Genomic DNA, 23,484 nt, shown 5'->3' with positions numbered 1-23,484 from the left:
TGTACCAGTACCATGCTGTTTTGATTACTGTAGCTTTGTAGTATGTTTTGAAGTCAGGGATTGTGATGCCTCCCGTTTTGTTCTTTTTTCTCAGGATTGCTTTAGCAATTCGGGGTCTTTTGTGGCCCCATATGAATTTTAGGATTCTGTGTTCTAATTCTGTAAAGAATGTCATTGGGATTCTGATTGGGATGGGGTTGAATCTGTAGATTGCTTTAGGTAGAATGGACATTTAAACTATGTTTATTCTTCCAATCCATGTACATGGAATGTCTTTCCATCTCCTTATGTCGTCATCCAATTCTCTCAGAAAGGCCTTGTAATTTTCATTATATAGGTCCTTCACTTCCTTAGTTAAATTTACCCCAAGGTATTTTATTCTTTTTGTTACGATTGTGAGTGGTATTGTATTCTTGAGTTCTTTTTCTGTTGGTTCATTACTGGAGTATAGAAATGCTACTGATTTATGCAAATTGATTTTATACCTGCAACTTTGCTGTAGTTGTTGATTACTTCTAACAGTTTTCCAATGGATTCTTTGGGGTTTTCTATATATAAGAGGTTGTCTTTATGTTTTTGATATAAATAATGCTGTAGTAAGTGAATACTATGTACATACAGTGTTTTCCTTTTCTTAACAGGAATTATATCCATAAGATGCATTTCCAGGAGTAGGAATGTAGGGGCACAGGTCTTTTTTAGAAATTAAAGTATAATTTATATACAACAAAGTGTACAATTCAGTCTATGGTTTGATGAAGTTTTACAAATATATATACCTGTGTAACTTAGATTCAGAAAGTTTCCTCAGGGACCTAGGTTTTGGGGCTTTTAAAATGTATTCCTAAATTATTCTCTAGTAGGGTTCTATCTTTGGTTTTCTAATGTTCGTATAACCTTACGAATTACAAGTTACAGAAACTCAACTCAAACTTATTTAAGCAGAATGGGAGTTTATGGGCCTTTGTAATTGAGAATTCCAGGAGTAGATCCTGAGTTCAGGCACCTGTAGATGTGACTGACTGAAAGAATGTGAGGCTTTCTTCATCACTTTGCTGCAGGTATTTCAGTGTACCTTTATTTTCATATGTACGCATTGTACAAGATGCTCACGTATAGTTTGAGGTGGTCATCCTAGTTTTGTTATCTCAGCAGAAAAAGAACTTTTCTTCCTCAGTGTCTGTGTCTTAGTCATAGAGGGGACTAACTAGCTTTGCTTGGGTCATGCTCAGCAGTGAAGCAGATCTAGTGATTAGCTAGCATGGCTCACATGTTCATCACAGGACAAATAATGGGAGAGTTCTTCAAAGTAACAAGAGGTATAATAAAATGATGTGGAACAGAAACAAATTATCCTTCTTGACAAGTAAGGGATACTCCATTAAAATTTTTTGCTGTCTTTATAGGTGTGAAGTGCTACTTTGTGTTAAAAAAAATTGCATTATTTGGAGGTAACTGCTTTTGGCCATTTCTTCGTGCTTGTTTTTTTTTCCTTTCCTTCCCTACCCTCCCCCTCCCCCTACTCCTCCTCCCTCTTCCCTTCCCTTTGAGGAAGATTAGCCCCGAGCTAACCTCTGCCACCAGTCCTCCTCTTTTTGCTAAGGAAGATTGGCCCTGAGCTAACATCCATGCCCATCTTCCTCTATTTTATGTGTAGGACACTTGCCACAGAATGGCTTGATAAACTGTGCATAGGTCTGCACCTGGGATCTGAACTGGCAAATGCTGGGTTGCCAAAGCAAAACGTGCAAACGACCACTGTGCCACCGGGCTGGCCCCTGTGGTTGTTTATTAATATATCTGAAATATCATGGTGCTTGTGAGAACCCCTTGGGCAGTGATAGATATCTATAAAATAAGTGCTCTTTTGATTGTTGAAGCCCTTTTATTTTTCTTATTGATTGGAATTCTACCAGATTTTCAAGATTGAGATATAGTTGATTGGGCCGAAGGTGCTAATCTTTTAGATTTCCATCACTAATCTGTTGATATTGTGGAAGTAGAATTAACTTGGATTTGAAAATCAACATGATTGTGTGTCTGTAAGGGTTTTAATGATGGGACAAGATTTATGGTAGTCCTGGAAAAGGTTGTTGAATTCTATTGAATAGAGCAAGGATTACAGCTAAAGCCAGTGACTTTGACTGCCTACCAGACCATTTGGTTTTGATTGCCATACCGCTAACCACAGCTGGTTACCTCTCATGTCTGTGCTGTTACTCACATGGTGGACAACATGGAAACCTTTGGATAATTCATTACAGCCTCTTCTCCAATTTTGAAAAAGCATTTAATAGTGGCACCTACATACCCCATCTCCCTAAATGGCTAGAAGGTGAAAATAGAGTAAATTTTTTTACTAAATATCCTTGTCCAATAAATAGGAAGTAAACACTTTAATGTTTGTCTTGTAGTTTCTCCTCTTTCACGTCTATGTATGTTTAGGCAATATTCGTCTTAAGATTTCTTTGGACGCTTTTCTTTACAAGTTCTGACTTGTGGATCATTATTCCAATTCAGGTAAGTTTTTATTATAGTGCAAGTGCATTGTCCTTGAGTAGGAGTGGAACTTCAACTTATTGAGAGCAGTCAGTGTTGTTCAATACTGGGTCTCAATCATTAAAGGAACCATCTTTTCTGTAGAAAGTGTCTTGTCATTTTTAGAGCATGAAAGCAGTATTTATTGGTCTACTAAAACAATAGAGTTGAAACTGTTGAGTTTGCTGGCATCTGCGCAATCTTAGCAGCTGTAGTTGATTGGTGAGCATATTCTGTAATGGTCTTGTTGCACAGATATCTTCTCAGCTTTTTTAAATCTTGAAAGCACCCAGTCAGATAAAACTGATGGTCTCTTAGGACATTGTCATGAAGAGGGGATAGGCAATGAGGGTTTTTAATTGATATTGAGACATTCTATTTATTTATCTCAGTAGTGAAATTGAGGACATAGATGCCATCTTCCTTGGTATGGCTTGAATGATTGGTGTATAGGGAGAAAATATATATACACACACATAATGAAGAAGTGTATGTGTGCACATATATATGTGTATATATACGTGTGTGTGTGTGTATATATATATATACACACTTTTTTTTTCCCCATTGTGAATTGTGGCAAAGCAATTTTAAGGAAAATAATGATGTGTTTTAACCCTGACGAAAGGATATTGAGCACAAGCTGTCAGGCTCTTGAGGCATAATTTTCTCCCTGGCAACTGACTAGAGTCGGGTTGAAGAGGGTGAAAATTGGTCTCCTGTCCGGTGCAGATGTTGACAGCTTCAGACTAATGTACCCACATCTAATATAGGCAGCTTGGAAGATAGATGTTAAAAGGCAGATGTGATCAGGACAAAGCAACTGTCAGTGATTGTTTTCAAGTAGGGTTTGAGAGGTAGACAGAAGATGGAGTGGAGTCTGGATTTGCTAAATTCATGGTGTGAAGACTTGAAACATAGCTTTGAGGAGCTTTGTGTGGGTGTGTGTGAGAGATTGCATTTTAATTTGTCTGATCTTGTTCGTGTGGTTTTAATCAGGCTGGGATCATGAGCTTGATATTATATATGGGCTCTTTAATTTTTCGCAGGAGAAAAATGACAAACAAGCATTCCTACCCTGAAATGTTGACTGTGGGTTTCAAAAAGTGTTAATAATGATGCTCTAGAAGAGCAATAGCAGAGAAACATTTAACATTTTGAAAGAGATTAAAATTAAGTTAAATAGATTTTCAGATTAGTGTGATCACTTTCTTCATTAAATCTAAGAAGAAATCAGCTCATTTTTCTCATACTCTTGCTTTGAGTTCTAGCTTTTCATTTGTTTCCTGTCTTTTCCCCTTGCCATCTTGGTACATTTTTTATCCTGTTTTCTCCTCTCATTGTTGTGGATATCTCTTTTCATGTGATTCTCTGATGGCTGGCCTGTTATTAGAAGTGCTCCCACTCCAATTCCTACCCTTCGTATGTTCCTCAAGACTGTGATTAATTTAAAACTTGTTCTTTATTGACCCCCATTTCTCCACTCTCACCATTTAATCCATTTTCTCTAGCTCTTCATTTAACTAGAGCAGGAAAAGCAAAATATAAATTTCAAAAAATCATTAACTGGTTGTCATCTGAGTGTTTTATGTCTTAAAGTTGTCTGTCTGACTTAAACTGTATGTCTCTGGGGTAGAAGCTCTATTTTCTTTGACTTGGGATGTGTCAAGGATGCTGTCTGCTTCTGGATCACTAACCTTGTGTGAGCATATGCTGCTTTGCAGTGACTTGGGTTCTGGTGTAGCCAGTTTGGAAGTGAGGAAAGGAGAATGAAGTTATTAAATTCTAATGTTTCTTGTTATTTTGAAGTTGCTCCTCTTTTTTTTTTTAAAGTCTATCTTGTTAAACTCACAAAAATAAATAACACTGACCAGGATAATAATACTTTTATGTCACACTGGGTAATATAATTTCCTGAATATATATTTGTACAGTGTAGCTGAGAAGTTAGGTATTAAAATTTTGACTTTGGCATGACTTCAACCATGATGCTGCAGTAACGTGGTTTCTACTAGTTAATTTCATAAGAAAGTGATTCCAAGTTGAAATGCATGTTATGCATTTATTTGAATGTGTAATCAGGAAGTAAGTGCCTCTCTTTGGAGTGTTTCTGAATAGCAGCAGGGCACACTTGAATTAGTAAGGAAAATGAGAACATGAATATGTGTGGTACTTTAACTTTTTTTTTTAATCCATTCTGTTGGCTGGAAAAAGAAATTTCAAAGTCCTTTCTTTACCCTCAGGGTATGGGGAAGGGTGTAGGTTGAGAGTTTTTCTAGGTTCTCTCTAAACTGATTCAGATAGGCTTATAGTATTTAAATAACATCATATTAAATGTTTATTTCCTGGGTGATTTTCAAAAGATAACAGTTTTGTAGATTAAAAATGGCACCCCAGGAAAGTTCTCTTAAAGCATCTGTCAGGAATTCTTTGAATCATTGTCAATTTTTCTATAATTATGGAGTTATCATCCATGGAGTCTGTTGTTTTTGCCAAATATCCCCTGTTGATGAATAGAAAGGTGAAGGTAGAGAGAATTAAATGTTTTTATTCAGGTTCATCCTCATGTCACAGGGCATGTGGGTTATGCTAAATATATACCACCATTTGGTTCTTTCCCATAAGGACTAAGTTATGAAATCTGTTATTCTTTGCAACTATATTGCCAGTTTATCTTCATTGGCAAGTGTGGAAAATGTCTTATTTTATTACCAGATCATGGAAAGTGAACTAAAAAATTTGGGGAGTTGGGGGAAGGGAGGGGACCAGGTTGGGGAATGAGCATTAATTCTTGATTGTCTTGAAGTTAGCAGATAATTTTGTGAAGCCTTGGTCCTGACAGTTTATTATTTTGTAAATGAAAGTTAGTGGGGTGCTAGCCCGGTGGCGTAGTGGTTGGTTTCCTGCCCTCTGTTTCAGCAGCCTGGGGTTCGTGAGTTCAGATCCCAGGCGCAGACCTAAACACCACTCATCAAGCCATGCTGTGGCAGCATCACATGTATAAAGTGGAGGAAGATTGACACAGTTGTTAGCTCAGGGACACTCTTCCTCAAGCAAAAAGAGGAAGATTGGCAACAGATGTTCTCTCAGGGCCAATCTTCCTCACAAAAAAACAAAAAAAAGAAAAGAAAAGAAAAAGAGAGTAAGTTAGTGGAATGATGAAGAGATAAGAACAATTATATCACTTTGATGAGATCCCTTAATCAGATATATTTAATAGAATTTGGTATAAAGGAGGTTTATCAGTGGAGCTAACGCACTAAAAAAGTGATTTCAAGAATTAAGAATCCATGATAAGGAAGTTTTAGGTCTTCAAATCTAGGGCTGTGTGTTTTTTACTTTTTACTGTGTAAAAAGATGCCAAGCTGTTAAGTACAGGGTGGTTTACAACAGACTTACCTGTGATGTTGGTTGCTTACTCTTTTATTTTTCTTCTTCTGGCTACTCCTTGGCTATAATTAAAGGCATTTAAAAAAAATAAAAGTTAGCGGTCGGCCCAGTGGCACAGTGGTTAAGTCTGCTCATTCCACTTTGGTGGCCCGGGGTTCACCAGTTTGGATCCTGGGTGTGGACATGGCACTACTTTGCAAGCCATGCTGTGGTAGGCGTCCCACATATAAAGTAGAGGAAGATGGGCACGGATGTTAGCTCAGGGCCAGTCTTCCTCAGCAAAAAGAGGAGCATTGGCAGCAGTTAGCTCAGGGCTAATCTTCCTCAAAAAAATAAATAAATAAAAATAAAAGTTAATTTTCTGCAATGAACATGTTTTTGATAGTAAAAGCAAAAAGAAGAAAATAAAAATCAGCTATACTTTTGTTAACCAGAAATGAAACCAGTGGTTAACATTTTGGTGTAGACCCTTCTAATTTGTTTTCTATGAGTATACTACTCATGTGGGTGGAAATATGTTTTGCTTGATTGTGTCATTTACTTTTTTCACTTAATGGATCCTGACCATCTTTCAGTGTCATTAACTAGTCTACAACATAATTTTTAATGGCTGAATAATGTCTTCTAAAGAGTAACATGATTTAAGGAGGTTATTTTGAACCAGAAAAACTAAAGATTTGTTTTTAATATTGTTATGGCCAGAGTCTCATTGCTTTTCAAAAATTTGAAAGCAGTGTGGTAAATAGGACAGTTTTTTATTTTAAAGACTAAAGGCTGCCATTGTTAACAAGTATATTATGAGATATTTGAGAAGAGAAAACTTTAGACGTTTAAAATGATTTTGAGATAAAGAGATCAAAGTGATTCGATCAGGATCCTCTGGGAAATCAGTGGGAGAGGGGGAATTTTAATTCCCCATATGGCCGTGAAATTGATCCTGAAATGAATAAATAATTTTAACATGTTTAAGATGGTAAGTGGCTTTTAACTCTTATCCTGGAAGCTTCTGTCATTTTGACACAGGGCTATTTGCTGGTCCTCAAAATCATATTCAGGTGGATATCTTAAAATATCTTTCTTGGTTGGATTTGGCAATTGATAACAAACAGTATGCTCTCATAAAACATTCTCTTTAAGAAATGTCTGCTTAAGGTCTCTGTATAATAGTGGAACTTCTCCTGCAGCAACTAAACAAAAAATAATGACAGTGAGACTGGGGCTGCAGATGCCTCCTTATTTTGTCACTTGGCTTACCCGTATTTTGGATGAACCTCTTAAAATAGCTGTTTTCACAAAGCTTTTATATTTCATAATGTATGCTAATTTTACTTTTTTCTTTTTGCAGCGACACAAGTTGCCGTGGGATTTTTATACCTTAGAAAAAACTTTGGTATATAGACTTTTTTTGAGTGCTTTAGGTTATTCCTTTCTAGGAAAACCCCAAGTTTTATGTCTCAGAGACATGAATTAAAGATATTTTATCTTTAATTTTTTTAATCTTTATTTTATTTTATTTTATTTGATCATTTAAAACCTTTTTCTTTAAAAGTATATTCATTATAGAAAGTTTAAAAAAAACCAAACAGCAGAAAATAATCACCCGTCAGGCTATATGCCACCTTGTAGTATGCCACCTCTGTTGATACCTTCGTATGTGTTGATTTAGTCTCCCCATCCCACCTCCAGGATAAACACATGGTGATCTTTATTCTCATTGTTCAGTGAAGCTTATCTATCTGCTTCTATTTATTTCTTCTATTATCTGTTTAAGGTCGAAATTAAAAAAAAATTTTCATTAATAAAGCCACCTTGAGGGGTGAATTATTTAATTTACAAAAGATAAACCATTTTCCTCTGCTGGGCTGGCAAAGTTTTTGTCTTTTTCTGGACCTAAAGGTAGAAAAAGTTTTGACCAAGGAATATATTAGAAGTACCCTTAGTATTTTTTTAGGGAAGATATAACTTTGCTCTATCTGTTGGGTCTTCTTGGAGGACTTTTGAAGGCTGTAGACATATTTTCATAGCTAGATTTCTGAGGACTCGGGACCCTCTGCTATGGCATTGTGGTTGGGAGCCGTTCTTGTAGTATGGCATGGGGATTTTGGAATGTGAAGTTGTAAATCGAATAGGTGAGGGAGATGACCAGTTCATCTGGAAGGAAACTGGAAGGAAACTTGGATTGGCTTAATTCCCTGCCTTTATAAAAACAGATGAAAAACTAAGGCCCAGCAAGGGGAGCTAAGTCAAGCTTTGTAGCTATTACCACAAAAAGACTGGTTTTTACTGCTTTCTGCACTATGAAAGTTGGAGTGAAGGATCTTCCCCCTTCACTGCTTCAGCATTACAAGGTAAAAGACAGTTTTTCCCCATCCTTTGGGAAACTTGATAGCATGACTTTATTTTTTTTTATTTTTTGGTGAGGAAGATTGGCCCTGAACTAACATCTGTTGCCAATCTTCCTCTTTTTGCTTGAGGAAGATTGTCTCTGAGCTAACATCTAGATGTGGCAGTCTTCCTCTCTTTTGTATGTGGGGTGCCACCACAGCATAGTCTGATGAATGGTGCATAGGTCTGCACCTGGGATCTGAACCTGTGAACCCTAGGACGCTGAAGTGGAGTGTGCGAACTTAACCACTACTCCACTGGGCTGGCCTGCATGACTTTATTTTTAAAAACATAAGAAACAGTTGGTGTATGAACAACAACCACGTTCTGAGTAGGTTTAAGAATTGGAGAAATTAAATGGGAAAGTGGAAGGGGCACAAAGTATTTGCTGAGTTTTGCATTTATTACCTCATTTAATTTTCTAAACAACCTGTTGAGGTAGGAGATGGTATTCTCATTTTACAGAAGAGAAATCAGAGGTAGAGGTGAAGCAACCCAAAGTCACACAGCTGCCAAATAGTGAAGTTGGGATTCAGACCCAGTTGCAATACTTTGTTTTATCTATACCAGATAGTCTTCTGAGGGGATAGTGTATATTCATTAACATTACTTGTAATAAATATTCTTGTTTTAAAGGAGCACCATAGTAGAGCTCATGTTTCCTAGGCTCAGGTTAAAAAAGAAAAACCAAGCCTTCTCTTTTTCTATTTTTACTGTCTGTCTGTCTCTCTCATTCACACATGAACAGACACCCCCAAACACACCCACATACACTTTTAGCCTGTCTTTTCCTTATAACTTCATAAAAAGTTGCTTTGCTGTGAAGGAAATTTACTGAAGATATTTGATGCTTCAGAAGGGCCTTGATCATCTTCTGTTCTAACGTAGAACTGTGGGGTTTTAGGTTTACTCCTCTACAGGAGCCCTTTGTCCTTTTTTTTTTTTTCTTTTGAGGAAGATTAGCCCTGAGCTAACATCTGCTGCCAATCCTCCTCTTTTTGCTGAGGAAGACTGGCCCTGAGCTAACATTCATGCCCATCTTCCTCTAATTTATACATGGGACGCCTACCACAGCATGGCTTTTTGCCAAGCAGCGCCATGTCCGCACCCAGGATTGGAACCCTGGGCCTCCGAGAAGCTGAACGTGCACACTTAACCGCTGCGCCGCTGGCCGGCCCTGCCCTTTGTCCTTGTTTTGAACTCCAGATCTTAACTTTTTCCCCCTGACCTTAGTTAGGGGAAAATGCCAGGGGATCGGCATGTTGACAGATCTAATTTCGTGGCAGATGGAACAGTAGTAGTGGATTCTCTCAAGTTTCATCTCCTTTATATCTTAGTTAATACCAGCTGTGGTGTAGTTGACTGGAGACAAACCTGGGACAACACTGGAAGACCCAGTTATATTCTCAGACTTTATGCTGACCACGTGACCTTGAACTGATTGCCTGTCTGCCTCAGTTTTCCCAGTTTGCTTTTTTGTGTGTGGAAAGAGTACTTTTGATAACTCTTTTAAGTATGCTCTATAAACTGACAGTTTTATTGTTTTTAAAGAATTCTTGATTCTTTTTTGTATTTTTTTAAAACTTATTAAACATCTCAAGTCAATCTTAGTGTCATCTTCCTTTTGCAGAGGTGACCATTCAGCAGAAGCTAGAGGACCTTCTTTTTAGCTAGTGGCTTATTTGCATATTTGGTCATATTTTTGTGAGTAGAGAAAATTTGAACATTTTAATCCATCGTACAATATGTTTCTGATGTATTTTTTCATTACTAGTAGCATATATTAGCCATGAAGTTGAAGATTTGCCATTATGGCTATGAGCTAAAAGAGATTAAGGTAGATATAAATATATTTAATTTGCTTTGCTTCCCTTCTGGTTCCACTTATTTGCTGTCATTTGCCTTGATATTGTTTTGGAATGCTAAAATCGTGCTAGCTGTGGAAGGCATGAGACTGCTTAAGAAGAACCTGGGTGGGAGTGAGAATTTAGAAGGAAGTGGAGGTTATGGTGAAAAGAGAGATTAGAGTTGGTGAAAAGTTGGGGGATTAGTATAGTGAGATTAAGTGATTAAAAGTAAATTTAAAATTATCTACAAGAATTTTCACTTTTTTATTTGGATGTAGGCCAATCATTGAAGAGTTTTGATTCATTTGGGTGGACTATAGTTTTAAGCATCTACTTTTAAGTTTATCCTGTTCAGCCTAATTTGGGCCTTTACCTCTGCCCACAGTTCTTTCATTTACCTCAGATGAAGTCCCTTTTTCATTTCCCATAGCAGCTGATTGAGAGTCTCTCCCACTCTCCTCAAACCCACATTTCCATTTCCTCACTGCTCAGTTTTTAGGAGATCCTCACTTATGGCTTCTGAGAAAATGAGATTCTCCAACCCTGCTAAGCTTCGTATTCCCTGGAAGCCTCTTGCTACCTCTGTGTTCACTTCTCATCTGAGAACAAGAACTTCTCCTCTTATGGCTCTCACTTCCTCTCGTGGTCCTCATTATGTGTGTTCTTCTCTGTGACCTGGAATCTCTTTATGTCTTTAGTGTCTTTTTGCCTCCCTCTCCCCCTCAATGTATCCAGTAGTGATAATAGATAGTATGGGAGTGCAGGCACTGTTCTGAGCACTCCGCTGAATATTTGATTTCATCTCTGCAGCAACCCTGGGAGGTAGATAACAAACAGTCTTCACTTTGCACGGTTCCAGTGTACACAAGTTTCCATAACCACAGTTTTTAAATAACACCGGTCCCTCAATAACCTGGTTCAAATTTTAGTTACTATGGTATGTTAACTGTGAGTGATGGCATAAAGTACAGACTTTTGCTGCTAGTGCTTAAATGTACAAATCACTGCATTCTAACAGATGTGCATCATGATCACTGACCTGTCATGTCCCTTCTTTCAAGATCTGAAGGTGACTGGTCACTGCAACTATTCACTTGATCCAAAGTGTGTAGTTGTGTTGTCTTGTCTCCCAATGATAAACCCACGTGAAGCATTTTACAAAAAGTGATCACGGAAAGAGGGAATTCATTGAAAGAGGGAATTCAGTAACAAATATGAAAGTGCAGCAGAGAAACAAAAGGTGGTACTCCTGGAATTTAAGTTTGAATAGAATGTAAATGAAGTTATAGAGGAAATAGCTGACTGTGGAAATGTTGACACTGCTGGGTTTGAGACTCTAGATATGTAGTCAGAGGAACTTAGTGAAGGCAAACTTATTGACATAAATGAGGAAAGTGGTTATAATGAAAAGGGTGTAGATGTCCAAGAGGAAGTGATGTTGTCAAAATCTTCACATTAAAGGAACTTGTGGAGATATTTCATGACATTGAAAGTACAAAGGATAAAACGTTGAAAACTGATCCAAACTTAGGAAGAAATATTCCAATTTGCTGAGGGATAGAGAAGATGCTGTGTCTGTATCCTAAGTTAAATGTTGAAGAAGGCAAGCCTTGTTCAAAAACTACTTTTGAGTAGTTTTCTTATGAAGAAATGAAACACTTTAATTCTCAGTATTCTTAATGTTTTAAGTTACAGTGTATTAGATAAATATTAGTTGTACTATTCATTTCCGTGTACATCTATAATCAGCAGTAAAGGAGCTTTTAACCTTTTGACAAAATTTTAAAGGTCACAGGACAATTGTAGTTTTTCCCATTGATGGTTAAGGTTACTTTGCACTGGTTCAGCTTCTGTGGTCATTTTTACAGACCGTACTACTGTGCAAAGTGAGGATTACCTGTTAATACACCTCTTTTGTACAACTGTGGAAAAGGAGACCTATTCAGTGGTGAAGCTGCAGTTTCTATTAAGTTCATGATCCTACTCTCTTCCATTATACTCCTGCCCTTATAGACACACACACACAAACATACCCACACCCCCAGAGAAAAATTTCATAGTGGGCCTTTTGACTTTTCCTCTTGAAAGAATTGGTTTTGAAAGTCTTATTTCTGACTTGTTCTGTTACACTTGAAATCTGGCTTTTGCACCTCCCACGAAGCTGCTCCTCTTTATTCCCTTTGTGCCAGCCACACTGGCTTCCTTGGCCTTCCAAGATCGTTTTAGTGTGCATGTGCCCTAGGGTCTTGGACTTGGTGTTTCCTCTGCCTGGAACGTTTTCTTGAGATAGCCGCCTTGCTCCTGTGCTTCCTTTTTGAAGACTTTCCTCAAGTGGTATCTTTTTGATGAGGCCTGCCTTGATCCCCCTGTTTTATTTTATTTATTTTTTATTTTTTCTCCTTATCATTAATATTTATTTTTTATTGGGTAACATTGATTTGTAACATTATATAAATTTCAGATGTGTATCATTATGTTTTAATTTTTGTGTAGACTACATCATGTTTTTGCCACTACCCAAAGACTAATTACCGTCCATCACCATACACGTGTGCCCAGTCACACCTTTTACCCTCCTCCCTCACCCCTTCCCCTCTGGTAACCACCAGTCTAATCTCTGTATCTATGTGTGTGTGTGTGTGTTTGTTGTTGTTATTGTTTTTGTCTTCTACTTATGAGTGAGATCATATGGTATTTGACCTTCTCCGTCCGACTTGGGTCCATCCATGTTGTGGTAAATGGCAAGATTTCATTTTTTTTTTTTATAGCTGAGTAGTATTCCATTGTGTATATATATCATGTCTTCTTTATCTGTTTTTCCCTTGATGAGCGCTTAGGTTGTTTCCAAGTCTTGGCTATTGTGAATAATGCTGCAGTGAACATAGGGGTGCCTATATTTTTACTCATTCGTGTTTTCATGTTCTTTGGATAAATTACCCAGAAGTGGAATGGCTGGATCATATGGTAGTTCTATTCTTAATTTTTTTAAAAAAAAATTTTTATTGAGTTAATAATAGGTTACAATCTTGTGAAATTTCAGTTGTACATTATTGTCTGTCAGTTGTGTTGTAGGTACACCCCTTCTCCCTTTGTGCCCACCCCCCACACCCCCCCCCTTTCCCCTGGTAGCCACTAATCTGTTCTCTTTGTCCACATGTTTAAATTCCTCATATGAGTGGAGTCATACAGAGATTGTCCTTTTCTGTCTGGCTTATTTCACGTAACATAATTCCCTCAAGGTCCATCCATATTGTTGCAAATGGGATGATTTTGTTCTTTTTTTACGGCCAAGTAGTATTCCATTGTATATACGTACCACATCTTCTTTATCCATTCATCTGTTGATGGGCACTTAGGTTGCTTCCACGTCTTGGCTGTTGTAAATAATGCTGTAATGAACATTGGGGTGCATGGGACTTTTGGAATTGCTGACTTCAAGCTCTTTGGATAGATACCGAGTAGTAGGATAGCTGAATCGTATGGTATTTCTATTTTTAATTTTTTGAGGAATCTCCATACTGTTTTCCATAGTGGCTGCACCAGTTTGCATTCCCACCAGCAGTGTATGAGAGTTTCTTTTTCTCCACACCCTCCCCAACACTTGTTATTTCTTGTCTTGTTAATTATAAACATTTTAATGGGTGTGAAGTGATGTCTCATTGTAGTTTTGATATACATTTCCCTAATAATTAGTGGTGTTGAAGATCTTTTCAAGTACCTGTTGGCCATCTGTGTATCTTCTTCAGAAAAATGTGTTCAAATCTTTTGCTCATTTTTAAATTGGGTTGTTTGTTTTTTTTTGTTGTTGAGATGTATGAGTTCTTTATATATTTTGGATATTAGCCCCTTATTGGATATATGGTTTGTAGGTTTTTGTAGGTTTTTTTTTCCCCTGAGGAAGATTTGCCCTGAACTAACATCTGTGCCAGTCTTCCTCTTTTTTCCTTGTGGGTTGCTGTCATAGCACAGCTGCCTCTGAGTGGTATAGGTCTGTGCCCGGAAACTGAACCCAGGCTGCTAAACCAGAATGTGCTGAACTTAACCACTAGGCCATGGGGCCGGTCCCCAGAAGCTTTTTAGTTTGATGTAGTCTCATCTGTTTGTTTTTTCTTTTGTTTCTCTTGCCTGGTCAGACATGGTATTTGAAAATATGCTGCTAAGACTGATGTCAAAGAGTGTACTGCCTATATTTTCTTCTAGAAGTTTTATGGTTTCAGGTCTTACATTTAAGTCTTTAATCCATTTTGAGTTAATTTTTGTGTGTGGTGTAAGATAACAGTCTACTTTCATTCTTCTGCATGTGGCTGTCCATTTTTCCCAGCACCATTTATTGAAGAGATTTTCCTTCCTCCATTGTATGTTCTTGGCTCCTTTGTTTAAGATTAGCTGTCCATAGATGTGTGGATTTATTTCTGGTCTGTTGATTCTGTTCCACTGATCCATCTGTTTTTGTGCCAGTACCACGATGTTTGATTACTATAGCTTTATAGTATATTTTGAAATCAGGGAGTGTGGTACATCCAGCTTTGTTCTTGTTTTTCAGGATTCCTTTGGCTTTTGGGGGGTCTTTTCTTGTTCCATTTACATTTTAGAATTCTTTGTTCTATTTCTGTGGAAAAATGTCAGAACTTTGGTAGGAATTGCATTGAATCTGTAGGCTGCTTTAGGAAGTATGGACATTGTAACTATGTTAATTCTTTCAGTCCAAGAGCATGGAATAACTTTCCATTTCTTTGTGTCTTCTTCAGTTTCTTTCAACAATGTTTTATAGTTTTCAGTGTTCAGGTCTTTCACCTGTGGTTAAATTTATTCCTAGGTATTTTATTCTTTTTGTTGCGATTATATTCTTAATTTCTCTGTCTGCTACTTCATTGTTAGTGAAATACAACTGATTTTTATATGTTGATTTTGTATACTGCAACTTTACTGTATTCATTTACTATTTCTGAGTTTTTTTTTTTTTTTTAAGATTTTCTTTTTCCTTTTTCTCCCAAAGCCCCCCAGTACATAGTTGTGTATTCTCAGTTGTAGGTCCCTCCAGCCGTGGCATGTGGGATGCTGCCTCAGCATGGCTTGATGAGCAGTGTCATCTCCGTTCCCAGGATCAAACCGGTGAAACCCTGGGCCGCCGAAGCAGAGGGCACAAACTCAACTGCTCGGCCACGCCGCTGGCCCCCTCTAAGAGTTTTTTGATGGATTCTTTACGGTTTTCTGTATATAATCGTCTTGGCAGCCTTGTTGAAAATTAATTGACTATCTTTCTGGATTCTCAATTCTGTTCTATTGATCTGTGTGTGTGCATTTGATTTTGTTGACCAGTTTTCTCTTGGAAATTCTTGTCTTCTTGTTTTTGACAGTTTGTCATCTGGGTTCTCTTTGTTTCTCTTGTCACAGTCTTCCTCCCCTTACTCCTAAATTCACAGTCTCAAGGGCTCCGGTTTTTGTTTTTTCTTAAATCTTCCCCAATTCGTGTGTACCCGTATAGTGCTCTGGCCCTCTTCTCTGTCTCAGGACAACCCTAGCTTGAAACCTTTAAATAATCTTCGATGGTTTCTTTTCCGTCACTCTTCATAATCAATGGTTATTATATCATTTTATCCCTGCCTTTATAATTTACTACTGTTCTTTCCTGGACTCTTCACTGTGGCTTTCTGACCTGGCTCTGTGGTCAGGTTTATTGTATGTACTTTTGTTAGGTTAATCCTGTGTGTCTATGACTTGGACTTCCCTCTTTGGCTCAGGGATTTTTCTTCGTACTCTGTTCATGGTCTTTCCATCCTCATCTTCCCCTTCTGTACACATCCCTCGCCTCACAATTAGACTAGAGAACTCAGTCACCAAACATGCCTTCTTATTGTATACCCCAGCTTGATAAGTGGTTCTAGAGTATAAGCATTTGTATTACAAATCCTGGCTTTACCATTTACTTTTAAGTGACTGTGATTAAGTTAGTTAACCTGTCTAAGTTTTAGTTGTTTCATTGGTAAAGAGAGGCTAATACAACCTACTTTTTGGGCAGCTCATATGTTTAAGTAAAATATGTATAGTGCCATAGAATGGACATTTAATAAATGTTGGATATTATTATGTTGCTGTTTGTTTTGCTTGAGGTGCTAACTCTCCTGTCAACGATCTTTCCTATCGTTTGAGGGCACAGTCCATTTTAGAGTACCATGTCTTTCATAAAACTGTTGCTGGCATTTCACTTCTTCTCCAAACTGGTTTTTAGTGCTTCCTCCTTTGAAACCATATGTGGTAGTGTGTGCCCTTCATACAGCTTGTATGTTAAAATGCCACATAATTTCTGTATGATCACATTCCTCTTTTCTGGATTATAAACCATTTGAAAGCATGTATAGTCTTGTTTAGCTTTGTATTCCTGGCAGTGGATTTGGTTGGTTGTTTTAGTGTGTAGCAAGCTCTTAATAAATAGGTGAAATTCTCTTTATTGTATAAGGCACTATCTCTTGTTTAATGTTAATATTAATACTGTGTAAGGCAAATTTTTTTTTCTGCAAGACTTTGAGACAAATTCTTCCATGAGTAAATAGCTTTTCCTACTATCTTCCCATAGTACCGTGTCTACAGGGCTATTGCAATTCTGATTGCATTGCAATACTCCCTAATTTGTGAAGCCTTTGAGTACAGGTGCCTTGTCTCAATCAGCTTGTGTGTGTGTGTGTGTGTGTGTGTGTATGTGTGTATGTGTAAGAGTGGCCCTGAGCTAACATGTGTTGCCAATCCTCCTTTTTCTACTTGAGGAGGATTATTGCTGAGCAAATGTGTGTGCTGATCTTCCTCTGATTTGTATGTGGGATACCACCACAGCATGGCTTGATGAGCAGTGTGTATGTCTGTGCCTGGGATCTGAACCTGTGAACTCTGGGCCGATGAAGTGGCACATGCGAACCTAACTACTATGCCCCTGGACTGGCCCCATTAACCAGCTTTTAATTGTTTGCTTGTCTCTCTTCCTCCCTCCATAGAGCTCCATGAGGACATGGGCTGTTTCTTGTGCACTGTATCACTGACGCCTAATATAGTCTTTGATGTATGGTGGTGCTCAAATATTTGTTGAATGAATGCATGAGTTCCATCTTTTTATTTTTTTAAAATTTTTTTCGAGGAAGATTAGCCCTGAGCTAACATCTGTGCCCATCTTCCTCTACTTTATATATGGGACGCCTACCACAGCGTGGCTTGCCATGCGATGCCATGTCTGCACCTGGGATCTGAACTGGCGAACCCCGGGCCACCGAATTGAAACATGTGCACCTAACTGCTGCGCCACCAGGCTGGTCCCGAGTTCTATCTTTTTGAGTATCATACGAGAACACTTTTAATGTTATGTATTCACATAGTAGTTGCCATATGTCTGTATCTTCCCATGTCTGTATCTTAGATCCAGGAAAAACATTTAACTATAAAATACTTCATTGTGAGTTATTTCTGACTTGACAAATACGCAGAGCTTGTCTTTACTCTTAGTACTATATGGTGCTTCTAAGCCTAATTAATATATGAATCTGAGGGTGAATTTAACGTTTTTTTCCCTCTAAGCTCATATTCTGCAACTAAATTAGCTAGGAGAAATTGGTTAGGTTTCTTCAGATGTAGCTAGGCTTCTTGAGCATACATTTGTGGAAGAGATGAGGGGGTGAATGGCCGTTAGGCTTTAATCTGAAGTGGACACATTTAGTCAAGGGAAGGAGTAATTGCTTTTCCAGAAATCCAAAGATAGTCCGCATACAGGCACTGTCAGTGTAACTGGTGGAACAGACAAAGCCCTTGCCCTTCAGCTGCTTCCAGCTATAAGAAAAGAGGGACAGGAGGCACCTTAAATGATTATTAATAGAAACAAATGAACAAAAGTATAAGTTATTTTACAAGTCTCTAGGAAATGTTATAAATAAATTCTTAGCATTGTTGAACTCAGGATTGTATGAGCTGGATAGTCCTAATAACTGTAGTAAAATGTATATTTTTTTAGCTTAAATTTTTTAAATTATGCATATAGTACCTGTTCACTATAGAAAATGTTTTTATAAGTACAGAACAATGTAAAGAGTCACATTGTAATCTGGTATAACTGTTATTTGCCTTTTGATTGCAATCTTTTTTCTTTTTTTAAAACACAGACTACGTCATTTATAGTTTTGTCTTTTTTCTGCTTAAGAGTTCAAAATAAGTCAACATTTTTCATTTTAATATTTGCATAATCAATTACAGGCTATACCATAATTTAACTAGATACTTACTGTCGAGCATTTGAGCTGTAGACAGTGTTTTACTATGAGGAAAATGAATGAGCCAGTGACTGAACTCGGTCTTTTCACATACCAGTGAGTCTCTCTTAGACCTGCACACATTAGATAGTGGGGTATTAATGAAGTGTGGTGGTCCTACATAATGGTTGCTGTATTTCTGTATCATTCTGTGGATGTGAGGGTAGGTTGCCTTAGATCCATTTTTTCTCCCACTTAAGTCTTGGGTTTTTTTTCCTTAGGATACATATAATGCTCCTTTTTGGAAAGGAGTATTATTAGATCAATGGAAAGAAGTATTCTTAAGGCTCTTAACATATAGTGCCAAATCACTTTCCAGATACTGTGCTTTGACCAGCAATATAGGAGGGTACTTTTCCTAGTGACAGCAATAAAACAAACTAAAGAAAAACAACAACAATATAAAAACCCTTAAACTAAATTCTGTGCATGAAACATACAAAGTTTAAACTATTTTTATCTTTTTAAATGTAGACCACTTATTTGCTTCATTCCTGAGTTTGTTTTGTCATTCTGTAAAACAGGTGATTTGATGAAGAGTGCTGCGGGAGAGTTTGCAGATGATCCTTGCTCTTCTGTGAAGCGTGGCAACATGGTTCGGGCAGCTCGAGCTTTGCTCTCTGCTGTTACCCGGCTGCTTATTTTGGCTGACATGGCAGATGTCTACAAATTACTTGTTCAGCTGAAAGTTGTAAGTACAGGCCTGTGTCTGTAATTTGTTCTCTCTATCGTAGTGAGGCTGCTGTTGGCCATACTTAGTTCAGCATTCCTTAGGATTTGGTTTAGTTTTCAGCCTGGTTTACCTAAATGGATTGGTAGTGTTTTTGTTTAATTTCCATTTACTCTTCTGTTCCAAGTGTACATCATGCTGGCTTGTGAGCCTGTGTTGTCTTGGTTCTAATGAAGAACTTGTAGCAGAGGTTTTGTTTTGACTCCTTCCCTTTCTGCAGTAGTGATTAAACATTTCCATGTACCAGTAGAGTTCCAGAGTTGAGAAACCCAGATGTGTTAAATTGTATCCTTTTAGATAAAAGTCAGTATAATACTGTCCTTCCCACCTCCTATAAAGCTCCCATGTAATAGCTGCTCAAATATTTGAGGGCCGTGTAAACTCAAGAGAAAGTTCGGATTGCTATTTGAGTAGCTGTTAAAAGGAATAAAAAAATTCTAGATTGTCTTTATATACAGACTTGCTTAGAATTTTTATTTTTGGGGTTATGTTTTATAGGTGGAAGATGGTATCTTAAAACTGAGGAATGCTGGCACTGAACAAGACTTAGGCATACAGTATAAAGCCCTGAAACCTGAAGTGGACAAGCTGAACATTATGGCAGCCAAAAGACAACAGGTAAAGCTATGATTCAGGGATGTAGTAAAGTTGTTTATATTATTATCGAGTGGGAAAAATCCATTTTACCTAAGTTTTCTGAAGGTACCAATACCTCCCTCTGCCAATATAGTCCCATTAAAACACTTAATTTATGAAGTATCCTTTCAGTGTTGTTAATAAAGGTGTAATTAAGTTGCATTCATGTTATGCTCTATTTTAATTCTTGTGAAAATTTTAAGGAGCTTGGCAGTTTGCAGTAGTGTCTGGAAAGGTTGCTTGGCTTTCACTATGTACATTCAAAGATTAACTTGAGTTGGTGGTGGAGTTTAATTCAGATTTTTAAAAACCTTAAACCAGTTAAAACATACTGGAATTACTTTTATATTAGAAAGTATCTCACTCCTCCCCCCATATTTCGTCACTTTTAAAGTATTTCTTTTTTTTTTCTTTCTGCTTTTTCTCCCCAAACGCCCCCAAGCATAGTTGTATATCCTAGTTGTAAGTCATTCTAGTTCTTCTATGTGGGATGCTGCCACAGCATGGCTTGATGAGCAGTGTGTAGCCCCATGCCCAGGATCCAAACCGGGGAAGTTGGGGCTGCCAAAGCGGAGCACGTGAACTTAACCACTTGGCCATGGGGCCAGCCCCCAAGCCTCCCTTGTATCCTTCAAGGCAGCAGCTACCCACTGAGGAAATGCTAAACCTCATAAGGTCTGCAGGCTCTCTGGAATTTACCTATTTATCCTTAAGGTTTTTTTGGGACATAGTGTGGTAGCAAGGATGTTGCTACAAATGATAATGAATAGCTCTAAAAAGGTGTTCACTATGTGCTAAACACTGTTAGAAGCCCTTTATAAACACAGACTCATTTAATCTTCATAAAATAGTATAAAGTGGATAACTATAATTGATCAGATGTTAATTTTTATAGATGAAGGAACTGTAGCATGTAGAGGTTACATAATTTGGCAGGGTCATTCATCTACTAAGTGGTGGAGTCAGATTTTGAACCCAGGCTGACTGGCTCCAGAGGATAGAGATTTTTTCTGTTTACATTGTTACTGTGGGCCCTGGGGCCTAGAACATTGCCTGAATGGAGGAGTGTTCAATAAATATTTGTTTAACCAACAAACGAATAAGCTGTACTGCACATCCATCCTGGAATGGGATTCTAAGTAAGGCCCTAATCTATTACTTTCTTGGGCTAGAATATTATTTGCTGACCACAAGTGTTGAATTTCCATTAGGCTGCAGGCTCTTCTTTGACTGTATGGGTGAAATAGTTGGCAGAGGTAAGACTGGGCCAGCATCAACCCTGGTTCCTGTGAGGAGGGCTACCTCTGCCTTGCATTGTCCACTTGGGCTTCCCAATATGCTAGAGATGGAATACTTTGATGGTTACATTCCGCTCTCCCAGGTCCATAGAGCTTGTTGAGATATTTGGTAAAAACGTAATGCTTCTTATGTAGTTTGTGAACTCTGACTTTCATGATTTTTTTTCCTGAAAACCTGAACAGACACATTGTAATGGATAGTACTGCCAGTGTTTTATGTGTAAATTATCTGAACTGGCTGGGTTTGATGACCATGGACCGTCTCTTTAAGTATAGTTGTTTGAATCCAAGAGAAGACATCTGATCAAATGTATCTATGGCTACAATTTTAAATTGTTAAGACGGAAATGAGAGGAAACTTTCACTTGAATTTCCAGCTCTTGGTTAGAGAGAGTGTTATAGATTGCTTAGAAGTTAGCTTCTGTTTCTTGGTCACTGCATGTGATGGTTAGTTCACATCACATTGAAGGCAGTCATTTCCTCTTTATGTTTTTGTTTGACTGTTCCTGAGTCTGCTTTGAAACATAGCTGGATTGGTGAAGTTAGGGAATCACGAAGGCTAAAGTAGACCAAGGAACTCTAATTTCGTAATTTATTGCATTGCTTAATAGCTCATTTTTTTCACTAATTTGGATTACTTATCAGTACTACATATCTTGAAAAGAATACTTACAATCAATCATTATTCTTATTAAAGTAAATAGTGCTGCTGTGTGATAGTGTCTATTTTCCTATCTTTACTTAACAAAACCTAGTTTCTTTGTGCTATGGCACAAGCGGTTCAAAAGAGAAAAGGTGGAACACGTTAGTAGTTAGGACAAATGATAATATTTAGCTCTTATTTTCTTCATAGAATAAGATATACCCCCTGTATTGGTAAATCAGAGTCTATCAGAGATAACACTATGGTGAGGGTGAGACATTTAGAAAATACCACACAGAATATGTGTACCAGCTGCTTAAGCATATTGGTTAGCCCTGGCTGCTTGTCATAGCTTGAGTCTTGAGATGATCATCAATTCTCTAAATCCACAGGGTCCTGTCTCTGAATATTTAACCTAATATTAGTCTTTGGAAAAGAAGAAATTTATCACACCAGGCCAGGCAGTGGCTTTGGGAAAGTCAGGTGCTGAATAGTAATTCTGGCAGCTATTAACTTTACGTGACTACAAGTGTCTTTAGTATCCTTTATAAGAGGCTGTACTGATCTTGCTTATGGATACTGAGGAAGAATGCCAAAGCTGATTGCAAAGCATTTTATAAAACAGAGGACAATATAAATACTTAAAGATAAATGCTTCCCCAGAAGGCTTAAAGTCCCCAAGGTGGTACTGTGGGCAGGATATCTAGAAAATGCCACACAGAACATGCGCACTAGCTGTTTAAGCATCATAGTTAACCTCAGCCCCCTCTCATAGCTTGAGTCTTAAAGTGATCACTGATTCTCTAAATCCACAGGGTCCCGTTTCTGAATATTTAGCCTAATGTGCTGTGCTATAGGGCATTTGGAGTGCTGTGAGCTATTACTTGTAAATTCGGATTCCAATGAGAAAAGAATTCTGGGAGGAAAAGTAAGCTGTCATATTATAGAAGGTTTGAATAAAGATGCAAACCTAAAATATATAGTGAGATGAGGTTTCAGAAAAAGGAAGCCAGTTTGGTGTCTCCAGTGCTTAATTAAGAACTCATCTAGAAAGATGAGCCATTAAATACCTAAGTCAGATTTTAAATTGAGTAATTGACTTTGGCCTTTCTAAGTTTAGTCAGTTTTCTCTTAGTGTTTACACATGTAATACTCATTTTTAAAATGTTTAAATTTGTACTCTAGGATTCAGTTGGTGACATTAACATTGAAATTCTGTGATTACATGTAAAATAGACTTGTAACAGTTAGGTCAGTTAGGGTTATCACATATTTTTCTTGTGTGGTGATGATCCATTTGTTTTACCTGAGGAAGATTCGCCCTGAGCTAACATCCGCTGCCAGTCTTCCTCTTTTTATATGTGAGCAGTTGCAGAACCAAACCCAGCCCGCAGGAAATGGAGTGTGCTGAACTTAAACCACTAGGCCACCGGGGCTGACCTTGTGGTGATCCATATTTACTAAAGGCTTAGTTTTTTTTCCTCTGAGTAATTTCAGTAACAAGGGGATAACGCAAGTTCTCCCTTTCCATCTTGCTCGTTGTTCGTATCACTTACTTGTCACTTAGCATATCTAGTCAGTCTACCAAATAGATGCCAGTAGTGGAAATCATGCCAAGAACCTCAAAAGATTTTAACTGTGGATTAGAATTATGGGGTAGAGGAAATTGTAAAAGGACAGTTTCACTTAAGACCACATGTATATAGAGTATTACAATGAAATACAAACCTTT

At 37.8% G+C, this 23,484-nt stretch overlaps 1 protein-coding gene across 2 annotated transcripts in view; it reads left to right on the top strand.

Moving 5' to 3' along the window:
- The window catches only part of CTNNA1 (catenin alpha 1), a 182,397-nt gene that overhangs the window by 45,734 nt on the left and 113,179 nt on the right, over nucleotides 1-23,484 (top strand). For both annotated transcript variants that reach the window (XM_046665466.1, XM_046665467.1), the window contains exons 4-5: nucleotides 18,970-19,136; nucleotides 19,674-19,793. In XM_046665466.1, the coding sequence (XP_046521422.1) occupies nucleotides 18,970-19,136; nucleotides 19,674-19,793 (287 nt within the window). The remainder of the gene's footprint in view (nucleotides 1-18,969; nucleotides 19,137-19,673; nucleotides 19,794-23,484) is intronic.

This window comes from Equus quagga, chromosome 7 (genome assembly GCF_021613505.1).
Source record: "Equus quagga isolate Etosha38 chromosome 7, UCLA_HA_Equagga_1.0, whole genome shotgun sequence".
In the NCBI taxonomy this organism is placed as follows: Eukaryota; Metazoa; Chordata; class Mammalia; order Perissodactyla; family Equidae; genus Equus; species Equus quagga.
The sequence above is the reverse complement of the archived record's forward strand: the minus strand, read 5'-3'. Positions and strand labels throughout refer to the sequence as shown.